At 36.4% G+C, this 19,483-nt stretch overlaps 1 protein-coding gene across 1 annotated transcript in view; it reads right to left on the bottom strand.

The window, feature by feature from the left end:
* LOC129247286 (uncharacterized) overlaps positions 1-19,483 on the bottom strand; it is a 236,754-nt gene that overhangs the window by 157,910 nt on the left and 59,361 nt on the right. The window contains exon 2 of the mRNA XM_054886346.1: positions 12,361-12,500. Within this exon, the coding sequence (XP_054742321.1) occupies positions 12,361-12,500 (140 nt within the window). The remainder of the gene's footprint in view (positions 1-12,360; positions 12,501-19,483) is intronic.

Below are 19,483 nucleotides of genomic sequence, written 5' to 3'. Positions count from 1 at the left end.
GCGCCATCTGTTAAAAGACTGGCGTGGCGCGTCGTCTTATCGAATGTAATTTGTAAATATGACATTTGATTGATGGCCGCCGTAGCCGAGTGGGTTGGTGCGTGATCACCATTCGGAATTCACAGAGAGGTCGTTGGTTCGAATCTCGGTGAAAGCAAAATTAATGAAAACATTTTTCTAATAGCGGTCGCCCCTCGGCAGGCAATGGCAAACCTCCGAGTGTATTTCTGCCATGAAAAAAATCTGCTCATAAACATATCATAAAACAAATTGAAATAAATGTATAAAAAAAAAAAAAAAAAAATTTTCTTGTGATTCGAACCAAGGATTTCGGATCGGAAGCCCACATTGCTAGCCGCTGGGCTATCGCGCTGTGCTGTCGCCGCAAAATAATGTATCATAAATCTGTTTACCATACCAAAGACCATACACTTTGCGAACGCATTTCGGTGGAAACAGTTGACAGTTATCCCAAACACAATATTATTAGTAACGCGAGACGCGTCATAGAGTGTGTGTGTAGTTTTGAGCAAATCTTACAAACATATTTTGTTTTGTTGATTGATTTCTGTTAAATATGGCATCAAATCAACAAAAACGGAAACCGAAAACAGGTGCTGAACGGCAACGTGAGTATTTGGAGCGTAAAAAATTAAGAGCTACTGTTGAACACCGTGACAGTGAATCCTCCGGTTGTACGATAAGTGATAATTTGTAGTACCAACAACAAGATGCGGAACTACCATTGATGCAGTATTTCATCGATACCTTGATAGATTAGAATGTAGATCATTTTTTACGTATTTCAGTTACCATAAAGCCCTTGTTTCATTTTTGGAAAACGAATCCAATAATGATAATGACAATGCCGAGAACCAAATGTAATTGAGTACAATAAATTCATTTCTTTTTATATTAAAATAAATAAATAATTCTGTTTAATAAAATTCCATTCCATGCTTTCCATGACTTCTGCATGCATTATATTTAAATAATAGTTAAATTATTGATTTGTTGATAAAAGAAGTTTCACTTCAATCGTGCGGGTTCCGTGAACTACCACACACTTTCTTTTTTTTTATATTTTGAAGTTTTGGATATACCAGCCCAAAGTCCGGATATTAATCCATGATATTAAAATGAATCTGAAAATGTTTGTAAGCGCATAACTCAACAACGCATCGACCAATCTTAACAAGTATTTTTTTAAAATGTTCCTTGCAGTCCAAGGATGGTTTGTACGGCGAGAAAAATTCGAATAATTTCCGGGAAAACCCTAAAATAGCCCTTTTCTTTTTCCCATACAAATATGGCGCCTTCGTGTGTGTGCATGTTTGAGTTGGAGGAGCTAACGCGCTCACAGAAAAGTGATAATAGTCATTCTTCTGTTTTAGTTTCAGAACGAGTTAAGGAATATTTCATTCCGCCGTAGCCGAATGGGTTGGTGCGTGACTACCTCGAAATTCACAGAGAGAACGTCGGTTCGAATCTCGGTGAAAACACCAAAATTAAGAAAAACATTTTTCTAATAGCGGTCGCCCCTCGCCAGGCAATGGCAAACCTCTGAGTGCATTTCTGCCATGAAAAAGCTCCTCATAAAAATATCTGCCGTTCGGAGTCGGTGAAAACTGTAGGTTCTTCCATTTGTGGAACAACATCAAGACGCACACCACAAATAGGAGGACGAGCTCGGCCAAACACCCAAAAAAGGGTGTACGCGCCAATTATATATATATATATATATATACTACAATAAAAATAAAACAGATGTTTGTTAATAATTATGACTCACTTGATTTACAATAGAGCGATTACTGAAAATACTTACATACGTTTTATTTTATTATTCTTTATGAATATATATCGGTTATTAACCCTATGTTAATAATAATAATAATAAATAATTAATTATCTCTCTGTTTTTTCATTGAAGCACCCACTTTATAAATATTTGTCACCTTTAAGTTCCCACTATCCCTTTAGATTATTTTCCAATCAGGTTTGGACCTTAAGTTCCCCTCTTAGCCCTCTGGCAAACATCCCAGTCGGGGTTGTTAGTGGGTCCCAAAAGCCAAAGTTCGTGGAAGTGAAGACACTTAGGTCACTCGAGCTGACCCTTTTCTTTAATTCTCCTGAACAGAACCGTCACCATGATGATAGGGCGGTGTGTAAGGGTCAGCAGAGTAAAACGTCTTAAGGTCGAAATATAAACTGACACATTCAAAATCTATTTGACAGAACGAAGTCTGTCGGGTCCGCTAGTCCAATATAAAATCTATGGGCATATTTAGAGAAAAAGTTATAAAAAATCTCTGAAAAGGTCGAGCATAGCTCAAACACATTATTTTCAAGAAGCTCAGTACTACGATTTTGAAAAATCTATTCAGTCTATGACTCATATTTAATTTTTTAAAACATATAAGTAGAGTAACTTCGGGTATTGTGATATGGGAGGGTAATGTGATTTAGAAATGGAATTAGTAAAGTATGTTGAGGATTTGGAGTCGCGGTTTTGAGGACTTATTGGATGCATGACGTCAGCGGAAAGAGGGTCACTCACTGAAGTTCTGAATAATAGATGAAACTATAAACGAATTTCATGGGTCTTACTTTTGTACATGTTTGTTTGGGGCTTAACTTTTCCCGGAGTATAGGCGTGTAATGTGATACCATATATCACTTTACCCGAATAGACTATATCACATTATCCGCCGAATTTTACAAACCTCCCTTTTTGACTATTTCTGGTTTCAGTGGAAAATCTGCCGGTTGGCTGAAAATAGAATACTCTAAATTCAAAATTAGGTACACAATACATCAATACACTGTATTAAGCAATAATAAGTTAATAAAAGCTTGAAATTATGGAGTAATAGCAGAAAAAGGATTACCTATATCACAATACTCGAAGTTACTCTAAACGGTATTAACTGCAAATGTAAACAGATTTTCTTAACAGCAAAAAATATATATTTTCTTGAGCAATATAACTGAACTTCGCTAGATTAATAGATGTCAAAACACTGCCTTGACACACTGTATGGAATGGAAATATCGGAGTAGATCTGCTCTTGGAGTTGTACGTTCACTTGACATTTAACTTGCATCAAAATTGCCATTTAATAGAGCTTAAAGGAGGCTCAGTAATTTCTAATTTCTCATTTATTCTTGTAATTTATTGGTAATCTTGGCGCACATAACTTATTCCTACTGGCATTCTGATTAGTTTTCTTTTAGTTTATTTATTTCTTTCAGTTTATTTTCCATAATTATTTCATTGGCTTGCCATATCGACTGGAAATATAACCAAAGCTATTTATTTTATGGAGCTTTAAACACGAATTTTATAAATAAAATTTTAGTATTATTATTACCCTGCAAAACAAACAGATTTCCTAAAATATCTAAATAAATAAGTAAGTATCCGAATATGCGCATACATACAAATTTCAAAACAAATATTTTACAAGCGCATATTTCATGATTTTTATTTCTGTCGCGTGTTGAATGCAATAATTTTTTATGCCCTCTTTCATTTGCCACTCAATAAACTTTTGCTAAAGACTTGCCAACTTTTTCTATTTTTAATGGGAATTTTCTTTGTTGTAGTCGTTTGTGTATTTGAAATTTCTATGTGCACAATTTTTATTGCAGTGCCAGTGTGGCTAATGAGATTTGGTTTTGTAGTTGTTTTGTTGTGTTTGTGTGCGTTTTCTGTTGACAGAGTGTTACGATGCCACATTTACTAGGTTGCTTTTTTTTGCTTTTTCAATTATAATTTTTTAGCGGTTTTGTATTGCCTTAAGCATCTTTTTGGATGTATTTATTGTTGTAGTTCTTTCCTTTCCTGTCTTTGATTCCTTATTTTGGTGTTGTTTGCGTCTTTTGCTCTCTCTGTTTTGTTACATATCTTTACTCGTTTTCATTAAATTATTACTATTTTTTATTTTGTAATGAGCTGCTGTGTTCCCCTTAATGATATTATTCTTTGGTTTCTAATTTTTTGCTCAAGTAATTTTATTAAGCGGGATAAGAAATTTCATTATACGAACACAGTTGGATGGACTCAGTGCAAAATTAGTACAGAGGGTGTGCAGTGAAGCAGAATTACTAAACAGTTTTCAGTTTTTTTCCATATTAGTCAAACCCAGTATGCATTACTATGGTTAAAATTTTTAATTTGGAACAGCTCGGGGTTGTTTTTGCAATGTAATTTAGCCGTGCTAACTTCATTTTACCCAAAAAAAGGAATAAATTTGTAAATGGAATAAAAGCTTCATATTTTATGTAACTCGTATGTCATACAAACGATAGCACGTCAGCATTTTGTCCGACTTTTTACTATTTTCCTTATTTTTCTTGAATTTGCATATTTCTAAATAAAAGTACAGCATATTTTCTAACAGAAAGCATACTAATCGAAATTTTACTTTTTATGCAAAAATTAGAAAAACTCCATACACATTTTTATCCCAATTCAAAGGCTTTAATTCAAGTTTATTGAAAGACTTTGGGTAAGCAATTTTATAGCTTATTAAATACTATTATAATAATAAATAAATGTAATGTAATCATTATAAATACACTTGTGAAGTGCAGTTACATAATGCACACCAAATATCAACTAAGCCAAACTCAAAGTGCGTAACTAAATTTCAAGGGCCGATGTTGAATGTGAACCACACATAAACATCAACGACAACATGGACTTCTTTCTTTGGCGTTATTTGAAAGAAAAGGCGTACGTCGGTAAGCCAATTCAAGAGCTAAAGGATGAGATAATTCGGCACATTAACGGCATAGAACCTCAATTATGCCTCAGCGTCATCGAAAATTTGGACCAGCGGATGGAGGTGTGCCACCGAGGCCGTGGCAACCATTTGGCCAATACTTTGCTTCATACGTAATTGAGCTATACCAATTTTATCATAATAAGGGGGAAATGACAATAATTTCTTACAAAAATTGTATTTTATTCAAAATCAACACCGGCCCTTGAAACTTAACCACCCTTTATCCCATGGCAATTCCATTTTACATGAATTAGTGAAAATAATTCTTAGTATTTTATTTTGAAAAAATAGGAGCTTTATATGCCTTAAATAGAATTTGGCATTCGTTTCCTTCCATATTCCGGAACTGCAAAATTAATTGAGATAAAAGCTCAAAATCTTCATACGACCTTAACAACTGGCTTTACTGTTAACAAAATCAATAGATAACAGCTCACTTCGATTTTGTTTAATTGGAATTCAGAACGAAATTCGGCTGATTAATAAAAGTTCTAAAAATTTAACCCTTTAGGAAGAAAACATTAAATTTTCAATTATTATCAGATCCTCTCCGTCCAACGTTAATCCAATATTTGTACACCGTTTATTCCATTTTGGCTGCGGCTTCGAATATTTGAAAAAAATATGTGAGAAAATTAAAGTGCGTGTTCAGTTAGGTTTCTGGTCTATCACGGTGGCTCGGAGCCCATTGTGATATCTGCATTTGATATCTATCCCCTAACTAAGTTGTTTAAAACGCTTAGATTTTTTAAAGACCCTCCAGTGAGACAATTTGCAAATTTCCCAAGTTTTCAAAGAAATAATTGCCAAGATATTTGGCACGGATTCTTGGAAGTGCAGGACATTCACAGAGAAGGTGTTGTACCTACACAATTTCTTCTTCATCTTCACAACTTCTGCAGAAGTCATTGTGAGGTACACTTACTCTACTGGCTACGGTGCCAATAGTGCAGTGAGCCGTTATAACACCTCTGAGGACGCCGGTAGTTGATCTACTGGCAGACATTTGATGCTTTTTAGGTTAAGTCAGGCCAGAGCGCTTTGGAGATCCTGCAGTTAGTTGTCGGAGATCATTTTCTATTGGTTTCCGCGATTACACTCAAGTCAATCGCAGTGTACAGTTCGTTTAAAGGAATGCTTATGTCAAAATATAGGTAAGACGCCATAAAACATACAAAATAATGCGGGTAGTATTTTGATTTTTTTTTTAACTTTTAGCAATAATAGCCTTAGAAGAAAAAGGTACTTCGAAATCTTTAGAGAGTTTGACAACAATTTTAAAATGACGTTAGGCACTCCTTGATGAATACTTGGGCAGGAATCAAAAGAATTTTTGGACGTTTTCATAGAAAAAATTCGTTTTTTATAATATATATATCGTGCGAGCCTTGACGTTTTTCGACAAATGGAAGGGCCTACAATTTTATGTCGATTCCGAATGGCAGATAGTTTTTTATGCGAACTTTATCCATGGGAAAAATACACCCGGAGATTTGCCATTGCTTATCGATGCAATGCATTTACCGTTGATTAGAACAACAATAAAAATACCAAACCGAATTCGAATACATATTATATAATTTTTGTTTTTAAAGATTTTTTGAGTTTTTCATAAAAATACCCACATTCAAGGATGTGTTTTGATGTAATAAAAAAACGAAGATGTTAAATTCAAACACTTTCGACAATCTCTCCAAAATAATTTACGAGCATTAGAAAAATAATTATTAAAATTGTTAAAAGATTGAATTTTTTTTTTTAATGTTTTGATACTATTTTTGTACACTGCACCTACAACCTCAAGCAATCGTTGACATTAATAAACATGAAACGACGGGACACCTGTAGACTTACGGCAGTCATAACTGGCTTCTGGTCTATCGGAGAACAAACCGCCAAAATGGGCATCCCTCACAACACATATTGTCACAGCTGTGGACAACCAGAGAAAAAGGAAGCAATCTTCCACTTCCTCTGTGAATGCCCTGCCCTATGGAAGGACAGAATGTTAGCCCTGGGCAAACCGCTGTTCGAGAGTCTCGAGCAACTGTCGGGCGTAGACGTCAACAACCTAATAAGGTTCCTAAACCGCATAGACTGGATATAGCCCTGCTGCAAATAACTGTTAAACTATTTGGTAACGAGGATGTGGCAACAAATTGGTGCAGAAGCGCTAGTTGGATTCTGGATGAATCACCACTCTAACCAACCAATCAACCAGCAACAAGCGGCAAAAAGAAGAGGTACAGTGGCTGGTCGGCGTGATTTCGTCACTTGTGGTCATCTGATACAGAAAAAACAAATTGCTTATTAATTAATCAGTGTGCTTGTCGTTCTGGCGGGTAGTAAGATCAAATGATTTGGACAAAAAATAACAAAATGGCGGACTTCGTAAGAAAATTGCCTTCTTTTAAAGTGGAAATCGGACTAAAAAATGGAAAGTTAGGGACGAAATAAATTAAATCTACTACTCGCCAGAACTATTGATGTGTAGAAAAACATATCTAAATTTCAGCTCAATCCGTTAGATAGAAAATTTGTTTTCACGACGGCCATCCGGATAAACGTTATTTTGATAAAAACGCGTTTAAAGTTTTAGCAATTGATCCGCGCAAGTACGAGCGCTCTCATGTATATGCTATAATTTCGTCAATATTTCGAATTTCGGTCTAAAATTTGTACAGTATATTACCAATATAACGCACTTTCAAAATATGTAAAAAACCGAAATTCGAAATTTTCAAAATAAGTTACCAGACTACTACCTTAAATTGGCTCAAAAAGTACCTACTCAGTATGGGATATAAAGAAAATAATTTCGTTACATCAAAACACTTTTATCCCCGTATGTAGTACTTCTGCTCTAACTTCATGGAAGCTGTGCTACAATAAATTTAATACAGTTGTCAGGATTTCATTTGGCGCTTTAAGAACGACTTTCAGTTACTCAATAAAGCGATCGTATTAAACAGAGTCTACTTTAAGGTATTTTTGCTGCCATTTTGTGATAGTTCCGTTTTAATTTCTTTTGGAATTCTGATTCATATCTGTTCTTATTTACTTACAACTTCGCCCTGCGTCTCCTTTTCTCTGGATTGTCATTCTATTTGCGTACTCACTAAATTTCTTTCCTGTTTTTCGCCATTATTTAGCGATTTCTTCGCTTGTAACGTTTTATTAGCAAAGTAAAACAAATATTTATTATGAGTCGTAGCTGAGCAGGCGTGCACATCCAGCTTCTTATAAGCTTGACTACGTATATGTATGTATTTTTGTAAGTCATATATGTTTAATAGCCTATAACCAGGACTTCGCCACTACCTACAAGTTTCAGTCTCACAGGATCATCGCCAAGTATCTGTGTCAGCTGTGCATCAATCGCTTTCATGCTATACTCTTTTCGCCATTTGCTACTGGACTCTTGCTCCCTTAGGCATTCATGCCATTCCCATTTCTAAAATTTTTGACCTAGCTACTCCAACGTTTGCTCCAACCGGGTTTCCCTTCCTCGCTGCGCACTCCCTAAAATTCACTTTTACCTTTTTAAGCTCCATTCTATTTTACTTTCTTTTATTATTGCCTGTAGACATAAACTTACACATATAAACGACATCCATACTTTTGCTTCACTCGCTTTTGTCGCACTATTTGTTCTTCCACCCACTGGGATTTCGCTTATTAGTCCACGTGAGCTTGTCACTTGTCGCCCATTCAGTATTTTCATTCAGGCTGCTGTTGCCAGTTGTGCGCTGTGGTTGTTGTTTTTGTTGCGCAACACAAGTTGGCGCATACAAATTTTACTTGACAGCAAGCAGAAGTACAGCGCACATACATACATGCACAAACACTCTCTGCTATCTATCTACTAACACATGCACACAGGTGTGCACTGTCGCCTGCTTGCTGACGTGTTGAGTTGACCCCGTGTTTCATTCACTAAAGTGGCTGTGAAAATAATTAAGCGAGATTTTACTTTCACTTTTCAACTTCATTTGCACAGCCACACAAGCAAGTGAATGCCCGGCACTTATTCCTGTCGCTCCTTATGTTACGGTTGTCACCTTTACTCCTTGGAACTCTTGTGTTTCCCCATTTTATGTGTGTTTTTATTTTTCCTTTTGTGCTGTTTATCTTTCTGCTTTTTAGTGGGTCACGTCATCGCAATTAAACTTCTAGTTGACTAGGCGCTCATACAAATTCCTTTTATTTCCTGCTAAGCCTATTTTTAGGCACGAAAACAATTTGCTTTAGGATTTTCAATTGCCGAGTAGATTAAGCAGTTGCTAATTCTGCATGCACACATGCACGTACATACATGCATACTTACATAAACGTGTAGGTACTTGCACATCCATACACACAATTTTATTAATTAAAAGATGCGGATAAGTAGCAGTAGAAGTTTTATTTTGAGTCATGTGAAATAGAGTAGAAAAATAACACAAAGTAGCGGGTGTATAAATGATTCATCGAAAGTAAATGACTGCTAAATATTTTCCATAAATATTCCATATATAAAGATTAAAAAAAATCTATTTTCCGTTTTGTTAAAAATTCTAATTTTGATTTCTTCAGCAAAATTCGCATTTTTTCTCCTTAAATAATCTATATTAAGAGCCCCTAATTATTTTAGAAAAAAATCACAAAATTAAAATACAGCTATTGTAAAAAATTCATATTTTGCTTAAGCTTTTATTGAAGTTCCAGATAAATACTTAGGAAAATTTTAAATTTGCTTAAAGGGCGTTAAAAATAATATTGAGATTACTCGTTCGAATGAAATGCACTAACACACGTTATTCCAATAGTCCTACACATTAAGAAGACGGCAACCATGAGTGCATTTAGGTTAAATGAAGTGGGTTGCTGGAAGGAAAAAACTTATGGGCATGCAAGTCTATTATTGCGACAAGCTCAGTTAATCTCGGTGAGGACTGACTACATCGTCCCGACGGTAACTTTCAATAGGAATTTTGCCACTCTCTTTCCATCTAAGGAAGAATGGAATAAGGAATTCTCTCTAAACAACTTCGACACTACAGTCTGTACGGATGGCAGTAAAATGGACGCGGTGTTGGAGCTGGTATATATTTTCATAGACTTGGAATTGAAAAATCTGCGCATCTCCCTAATACCAGCAGTGTCTTCCAGGTGGAAGTACTGGCAGTTGGGGAAGCTTGTAGGCTACTAATCACGGATTTCTCTTTTCAGGGCAATATCGCTATTCTTTCGGATAGCCAAGCTGCAACTACAACCTTTAAAGTGATGGAAAAATGTAGGAATAGTCTCACCACCTTGAGTGAAAACCATAAAGTTACCTTAATCTGGGTGCCGGGACATCGGAGCATTGAAGGTAACGAAAAAGCGGATGAACTGACAAGAAGGGGATCTGCCATGAATAACGCTCCTGCAGAGGAGATTGTAGATGGAGAAACCAGACGAAATGCAAAATTAGCAGAACGTTATGGCCCACCTACAACCTTAAGCAATCGTCAACATTGATAAACATGAAACGACGGGACGCCTGGTGACTAACGGCAGTCATAACTGGCTTCTGGTCTATCGGAGAACAATCAGCCAAAATGGGCATCCATCACAACACATACTGCCATAGTTGTAAACAACCGGAGAAAAAGGAAACAAACAGAGGAAAAGCCTCTGTGAATGACCTGCCCTATGGAAGGACAGAATGTTAACCCTGGGTAAACCGCTGTTCGAGAGTCTCGAACAACTGTCTGGCTTAGATGTCAACAACCTGATAAGGTTCCTGAACCGCACGGACTGGATATAGTCACGCCGTCAATAACTGGTAAACAAATTAGTAACGAGAATGTGGCAACAAAATGGTGCGGAAGCACTATTTGGATTCTGGAAGAATCACCACTAAAACCAACCAACCAACTCCTTCGAATAAGTATGAGATAAATATTTTTTAATTTATGAATTAAATTTTTTTTATAAAATTTTTTTTTTAAGTATCGGTTTTGCAAAAATTTAATATATTATTTCGATAATTGTTTAGGGGAGAACGCCAGTGTGAAAATTCAAAAAAATCGATTTTTTTTTTGCATAAATTGTTAGTATAACTACTCAAGAAAATTTTAAAGCGAAATTCGCTTTATTCCCAATTCTATGTGCACTTAAGTGAGCGCCCGTCGGTTCGGCCCCGTAGCGCTTACGATACGATGCTTTATTTCAAAGGCATTTTTCTCGAAACGACTTTTTTTTATACGGTGGCAACGTATTTTAATTTTCTTTTTTCCATTTTTTTAATTTTCTTTTTTCCAAAAACTTATGTTGTCGCATTGACTATCGTTGTACGTAGCCGATTTTCAAAATTTTGAAAATAACTATTTTTTTGGGCCTGTTAAAAATCAAAAAAATGGTGAAAAACACACATCGAAATGCAAATCTTTACCATTTTGTCAAAAAAAAAAAAGAAAACCGGCTACCTACAACGATAGCCACTATTGTGTAGATTATTAAAATTTTTGGTTTTTTGATTTCAGATGATTATTCATTGCTGTATCGCTGCCACCAGAAGATGGCATTTTTTTTTAACTCGTTACGTTTGTTTATAAATTTGTCAATTTTTAATATTTTTTAATAAAAATTTACATCATCATAGTTTAATACATATATAATAAATTGCCTGTTGTCCGATCCTCGAATGATCATTCCTACTTACAAAAACATTCCCAAAAATCGACTATTTTTTTACCCCGCGTAGTGGCGTTCCCCTTTAAATTAAATTTCAGATGAATGGTTTCCATTTTTTAAATATTTAAGTTTGAAATTTTTTTACTACACCCTCGACTAATAGCCATATAAATAATTCCGCATTCATAAAATATTAAATAAATTTGTTTTATTGAAAATATAATTTTTTGCAAAAATTTGCAATAGCATTATGGATGAGGCTTCGATTAAATTTCTGATGAATGTTTTCCAATATATTTTTTGATTTTCGATTAATTGTCAGATAACTAATTTTTTTTATTAAGAATATCATTTTTTTAAGGTATCGATTTAGTAAAAATTTAATATATGCTGTAGTCAGATTTTGATTACATTAAATTTCAGTTAACTGTTTTCTGTTTCACACAAAAAAGTGCAAGTCCACAAATTTATTAATATTGGCAAGTTTTAAAAAAATCTACTCAGCAAAGTTATTTTATCAAATAGGGCCAGAGAAATACTTTAAGTTTAAAAAAATTGTTTTAAGAATCAGTTTTTTTTTTTTCTAAAAGGCCGATTTCTGCTTAAATACTAAAGCCTTGTCAAAGAAATGCTTTTTAATTTTTTTGATTTTAAATGGTGCAATTCAGAGAGATATTACTCAAAGTAAATCGCCTTTTTACAGGACCTACCATAAAAAGATATATCAGAAAATATTAAATTCCGCTTCCATATTAACCCCAACGTTAGTAAATGTAATCGTGTTTCCAGAAAAAACTCCAGAAAATCGCAGCTTTGATCTCGTGGACGCTTAGATATAATTTTTTTTAAATAGCTACAAACTTCGATATGATTTGCTTAGTATTTATTAAATTTGAATTGTACTCACCACGTCGATTATTTGCATTAAAGTTAAACCAAAGCTTAATTGTAACGGATCCGACTCGTTTAAAACCGGACGCTCTAGGGTATTATAAGGATCTAAAAGATCATGTAGCAGTCTCTTTTCATGATATCCTGCTAGACCAACTGCAATGAGAGAAGAGAAAATGAAAGTTAGTTTAAGAATACTAATGTATTAAATGATTATTTGCGAATCAACGTTATTCCTCTCATATATTTATCGATATTGTAATTTTTATTTAAAAGCTTTTATAAAAAAGTCCTTTTCCTCGCTGGAACCATAGAAGATAATAACAAATAATGATAATTTAAAAAGTTGTTTCGCCAACCAGACTATAACTATGCATGTAAAGCATATTGACGTGAATTGGCCTTTTCCTTAACTGGAAGTCTTAAGAATTCACTTATCACATCCAAGAGATAAACCGGCAAGAAAGGACACTTGCATTTCTCGTTCGATAGTATAAAAGAGATGGGACATACCGGCTGCCTAAGGAAAGATTTTAACGATAGAATTCTCAAAGAAAAACAATTTCGTCATAGCCACAGCCGGACATTCATATAGCATCTGTGTCCGTAGATGGGCGCGTTAGTACTTTTCACTAATAATAAAATCGGTATGTGTGCTATGCGATGAGCCTAGTAAGTCTACATTTTTTTTTTATTTTTTAATTAATTCACAGATTCACTTGGCACCCAACAGCTTTTGCACATGAAATTCAACTTTGTAATGTTGGAACGTCAACGTTTTCGGTTTAATAAATTTTATTTCCTTTGCTATGCAAGGGCAGCCATTAATGCCGAGGGAGTTAATACAACCGTTTGGATCAGTGTTTCGGCCTCTCTCCCTAATTCCCAGCTCCTCACATGGATTGCCGAGTGACTCTTCTTAGCTGGATCAGCGATTCCCACGCTTTTGCACTGCTAGTGCTTGGCATTGCTTGCACGTGCCTCCGTTGTTACATCTGCGCAACTTTTTTTTCTTCGCTTTGTACTCATTTCTTATTTGCAATCTACCTTAGAGGCAATAAGCAAATTTGTTAAAATACATTTTCTCCAGGAATAGCTAGTCTTTAATGAGCTTTTATATACTAACTATAAAACTCTTAAAATTAACATTTTTTTACTTAAAATATGTTGTTTCTGAATAGATTTAAACTCCATATAGGAGATTTAAAATATGCTATCATCTAGACTAATTCAATGCTGAGTTAGTAGGGTGCTAAAATAGTCTATGGATTTGTGTATCACTTATGGATTTCGCTTACAATAGTACGAAGGGTACCGATTGATATTTTTGTAAAATTCCTGACTTCTTGTACCCCAAATTTGAAAGGCATAAGTCCAGATAGGTTAAAATATAGTTTTGTACAATATATGCGCGCTTTGTTTTCAAGACTGACTTGGGAATTTTGACTCAAATGCCAATACATTTTTTCGATTTTAATTTTAAGTTGCTTCTGCTCTTCTTTCTTGTGCACTTTTTAGGTTAGAATTCGATCAAGATGAACTCCAAGATACGAGGTCGGGTCAATAAGTCCGTGACTTTTTGTATTTCTGACCTCTTTAGTGAAAAAGAAATACTGCTCCTGTCAACAGGCATCTGTCAGTTGACTCCTGTTAAAATTTGAACGTGCTGCGTCAGTTAGTTTGTGTTTTACAGCTACCTTTATCAGACTGCCCAGTAGTTTGAGGAGAAAATGGAAAAAACTGAATTTCGTGTGCTTATTAAGCCGATTCCCCCTTAGAAACCCACTGCTTCGATTGCTGTTTGGTCTCTGATGTGTGGTGATGGATCCATGTTTCGTCCACGGTTACAAAACGGCGCAAAAACTCCTCCATATTACGATTAAACAACGCCAAACCTTCCTGTGAAGTTGTTACACGATTGCGTTTGTGGTCGACCGATAAAGGTAGCTGTAAAACACAAACTAACTGACGCAGCACGTTCAAATTTTAACAGGAGTCAACTGACAGATGCCTGTTGACAGGAGCAGTATTTCTTTTTCACTAAAGAGGTCAGAAATACAAAAAGTCACGGACTTATTGACCCCTCGCCCTCGTATTTAACAGTTTCGATTTGTGGGGATTTTCGAACCATTAATTGACACTTTTGTGCAGTCTTCTTTCCTCAATGCAAAAGTAGTTTGAACTAACCAAATTGTCTCGAACTTTCCATTGCAATAGCCGCGTTTCGGTAAAGTCAAGCTCTTATTCTAGATGTTGAGAGGTTTTTGGCGGAAAACTGCTGATTGCAATAATAGCCATATCAGCAGCGTATGTTGTCAATTTAGTATTGTTTGGTACATTTTTGATAGGTTTTACCAAAACAATTTCTTGTGGAACTTCAGCATCAATTGTTTTTATTGAGGATACCTCCTCGCTTTGTTGTTGAACGTAAAAGTGACCATCACTTAAGTACAATTTTATTAATAGAACCGGAAGCTATTTTCTTATTTTATATAAAGTACCAGCGCACCAAACTCTATCAAACGTTTGCTGTACATCATGAAGGACTATGCAACAGTAATTTTTATATTTTAGCGCATCTGTGATGACATCCACAAGTCGACGGCACTGCTTAGGTCTTCCGTGTTCCTTTCTGAACCCAAAGAGGCGTTCTGGTATTATAGCAAGTTCATCCAACACTTGAGCTCGTCTAGAAAAACTCAAAAACAAATAAAAAAAAGCCACTTGAGCTGCACCTTTTATGCTTTCTTAAGTTGTTGTTTGCGCTGTGTTTATATTATTTAGCTTTAGTTGCCGTTGCTGCCTACTGCTGTGGTACGCTAACTTATACCGTCAACCTATGGAACTAATAACCTTTTACGCTCAGGGCTACTCAAATCGAACAGCACTTTAAAATTGTGTTCGGTTAGGTTAGGTTGGTAGTCGGTCTGCACGACCAACTCACTTAGACCCACAGGTCCGTTGTGATATCACTGTGCTACACGGGAACTTCATTTACCTTCCTTCGTGGAAACATTTTGTGGCTCCTATGAAACGCCAGACAGCTCTGTAAGAGAATTAAAAAGTATTTGCCTAAACAACCTGCTCTGATTTTAGCTAGAGCTGGACAATTGCAAGGAAAGTGCTCAACTGTTTCTTCCTCTTCCTCATCTCCTTCTGCAAGAAAACTTCTAGTCTCGAGGAATGCCTGCTAAATAGCCAGTGGCCAGTTAAACAAGCCACGATCTTCGAGATATTGTCTCTTCAGAGACTAAGCAGTTCCTTTGTTCTTTTCTTGTTTATTTGCGGCCATAGTAGCCTAGCTGTTAGACACGTATCTTCATTTCTCCATGACCTCTTGGATAATGTTGTTTTCTATAATTAGTTTACTTATGGCCATAGGTATTCCAATGGTACTTTTATCGCTGAGCAGTTGAAGAGCAGTACCTTTTCTGGCTAGCTTATCAGCTTTACAGTTTCTCTCAATATCTCATGTGCCCCGGAACCCAAATAAGGCTGACCTTGAATACGTCACTAATATCATTCATTGATTTGATGGCCGCCTGGCTATCCGAGAATATATTTAAAGTCGTTTTTGTTACGGCGTGCGTATTTAGATATGTAGCCACTTCTTTTATGGCTAGAACCTCTGCCTTATAGACGCTGCAGTAGTCTGGTAGTCGGACGGATAGTTCCAGTCCTAATTCCTTCGAGAAAACTCCATAGCCAACTTTATCGTCTAGCTTGGAACCATCTGTATAAAAATTTAATTCCCCCCTTCTTCATGGCCTTAGTGTCTGCCACTCCCTTCCTGCCGCTCCCTTCTTCCTTAAAATTGCGTCACTTATGCATTATTATGCTGAGTGAAAGATGGTTTGTAACTCCTTGACACGCGTCAGCCTCCTAAACTCTACTGCGATGAATCTCTGTGTACTTTTCTTTTCTCTTCGATCTTTTTCTATTCGAATATTTTGATAAATTGTATATACTAAATTCTAATTTTATCCATTTTAGTATTCCTCTATGTTATACTCGTATTGCAATTAGTATCTGACACTGAATATAAGCTACAGTTGATGTGTTAGACTAAGTAAAATAAATAAAGAGTAAATCACAACAATGCGATTTAATTAACTCATCTGTGCCTTAAAGCCAAAGCAGAAAAACGTAGCTGCTCCAACAAATTACATGATCAGGCCTTCGTATTAGGTTTCCACTAACATTATTAATCGTTTGTCATGGTTGAAGTGAATTATATGAACAATCAATAAATATTGTGTGCAAAAGGCGAAAAATGCCGCACTTACATTAGTCTACAAAAACAGCCACAAAAGAGGTCTGCTTAGTTCACGAGCCCGCTACCCTCACACTGTTCACGCTTTTCCCCCTCTTAACTGCTACAAAAGCTGGCAAGGTTAAAAGAAAAATGTGTGCCTGATTGCGCACACAGTTGTGATTGAGTTGTCACTATTGTATGGATGTGTGTGTATGTACTCGTACGTATACCCGAACGCACTCTCTTATGGCGCTTGATTGCTTTTAAGTGTGAGTGCGGTAGGGCGCACACTCAGCTTTAATATAAATATATCCTTACGATTCCATTTTGGGTCAATGTGTACGAACGATTTAAGATCCAATTTAGCGTGGATTTTTGCGGTTATGTTGCGTGCTTTCATATTTTCATTTCTGACAAACCATACGATGTCATAAATCAAAATTCAATCAGCTGATTTTGACAATGCAAGTGGCACGATATAAAAAAGTTTGAATGCTTTTGTGTGCGTAAAATGTGGTCATACCTTCGCATGCTCAAAAGACACTTGATTGCCATATATAAGAGTAAAGAGGAAGTCAAAAGGTTAATAATACGCCTAAAAGTATGCTTGTGTGTGCCAGTTGGATATCTATAGCCAGCGAATAAGCACTTAAGGAACGAGTGAGAAATGTGCTGGAGAAAGTGAAAAAAGACACAGATGCGAAAATAAATAATAAAAATCCACTTGGCGTTTGTGTGTTATCGCCTAAGTAAGAAATAATGAGTGCCTAATTTACGATAATGCCAAATCATATAAGCAGCAGAGCACACGAAAATAACTTTGGATATTATATATCTATTTATGTTCATACAAAGAAATGTGCACTGCATTCATGAAAAGGAATACAACAAAAAAAACATAAATCTACACAAATACTCGGGTACATTAAAGGCATAAATACGCAAGCAAGCAGGCAAGCAGGATAAGCCGCTAACGCTGTTAAGCCTGAAATACAAGGTTCCCACGGTGATATATGTATGTATGTATGTTATATATTGTGTGCGTGTGAGTGTGGAAATACCATAAAACTACAAATATTTAATATACTCATACATGCGCATAACGCAAAGGCTTTCAGTGGGCTCTTTCAGTGCGTACACTCACCACTACTTGTGCAGCTTTTGCATTCCTCCCATTTACTATTTTTCCGGCCACTTTAAAACGTTCAATTTATACAGAGATACCCATTTCGATATGCTTTTCGTGTGTGCGTGTGTATTAGTTATGTATTGGTTACTCATAAATTGTCAAATGTGCGCATAAATTGTCCAGCTTGACTGCGGCAAACTGTAGTGGAAAAATGTTTCGAGAGGCGAATAAATTTTATTTGAAGGCATGCACGAACCGATAATACTTAAGCTCAAAGCTTTTCGGTCAAAAAGAAGGTTAGCTAGCAGCACGGGGCGAAAAGGAGACTTAGAAGTGAACGTTAAAAATAAAAAAAATGCAAATTTAAGCGTAAAATCCTTTTAGCTCAAGCAATTTAAATGCTTCAAGTGAGATGCCGCAAAGAGTTGAAAAATAAATCATAACTATTTGAAGGGTAACAAAAATTGGGCGAAATTGATAATAAAGTAAATCAGTATTTAGCAACTAATTGCCTTCTAAGGGTACCCTGGGTGCCTTGGATTTGCTGAACAGCCATGCACTGAAACTCGCGAATCTCGGGATACGCCGACGGATGAAATTTTGACCCCAATTTTTTTTTTGTTTTTTGGGCAGTAAGGTTGGGTTAAAAATGCCTTCGCACCATATAGTAACCGTCGCTACTATGTGTGTGGTGATTCCACTAAAAATATCCCTCCTCTTCCCTTGAATTTTTCCCTCCACCCCGGGTCTGCTTCCGCATTGCTTCGAGGTAGAGAGCCAAGATGGCGTCCTAAGAAGGACACTTACGTATTCACCCTGCATCCAGGGTCGCCTTTTTTTTAGAAACCTATGCTCAATGCTTTTCAGCATAACTTTCCATTTCACGCTTCTTTTTTCGTTGCAGACCTGTTCTCTCTACGTTCCACCTCTCGCATTTAAAGAAGGTGTGCTCCGCATACCGTACTCAGTATCTGCATATATGCAGTTTGGTTGGCTCACTTTTCCCATTCACCACAAATACTTGCGAAAGGTCCCATATCCGGACCAAAACTGTGTGAGGTTATAGTTAACCTCACCGTGCTTTCTTTCTACCCACTTTTTTATATCGGGTATTAGTCTCGCTGTCCATCTACTATACCGTTCAGAGTTCCATCTTGCATGCGAAAGTGTGAGTGTTTGAACTCTAATATCGGAGAAACGTGGTACTGGGATTCCTGTGATTTTTGCCTCCCATCTCCGTTTGCGCTCTTGTGTTATAATATCTATAGGGATGGTTCCGCTGATAACTAACACCGCTGCTTCAGATACTATTCTGTATGAAGACGCCACTCTGAGAGCACAGGTGCGTTGCACAGATTGCAGAATTTTCCGCCGGCATTGCACCTTAAGCGAATCTGCCCATATTTCGCATCCATCGAGTTCGTCGTGTCCATTAAAAGTTTTCGCTTGTTCTGCGTTGGACCTCCAAGGTTTGCCATGAGCTTACTTAGCATGCCGCTGACTTTGGTAGCTCTTGTGGCAGCATGATTTATATGCGCTCAGTAAGTCAGCCTTGTATCTAATTGCATTCCTAGGTACTTGACCACTCTTTTTGTCGGTAAAGTGGCATCGATTACTTGCATGTCTACTTCTAATGGGATACGTCGGTTCGTTAGAAGGATTAGCTCTATTTTCTCTGTGGCCAGCTTTAATCCATGGTCTTCTAGCCATGTTTGAGCTCGGATCATCTCCTGATTTAACTTCCTTTTGGTTTCG

The sequence above is a fragment of the Anastrepha obliqua genome, chromosome 5, assembly GCF_027943255.1.
Source record: "Anastrepha obliqua isolate idAnaObli1 chromosome 5, idAnaObli1_1.0, whole genome shotgun sequence".
NCBI lineage: Eukaryota > Metazoa > Arthropoda > Insecta > Diptera > Tephritidae > Anastrepha > Anastrepha obliqua.
This window is presented reverse-complemented; position numbering and strand designations above follow the sequence as displayed.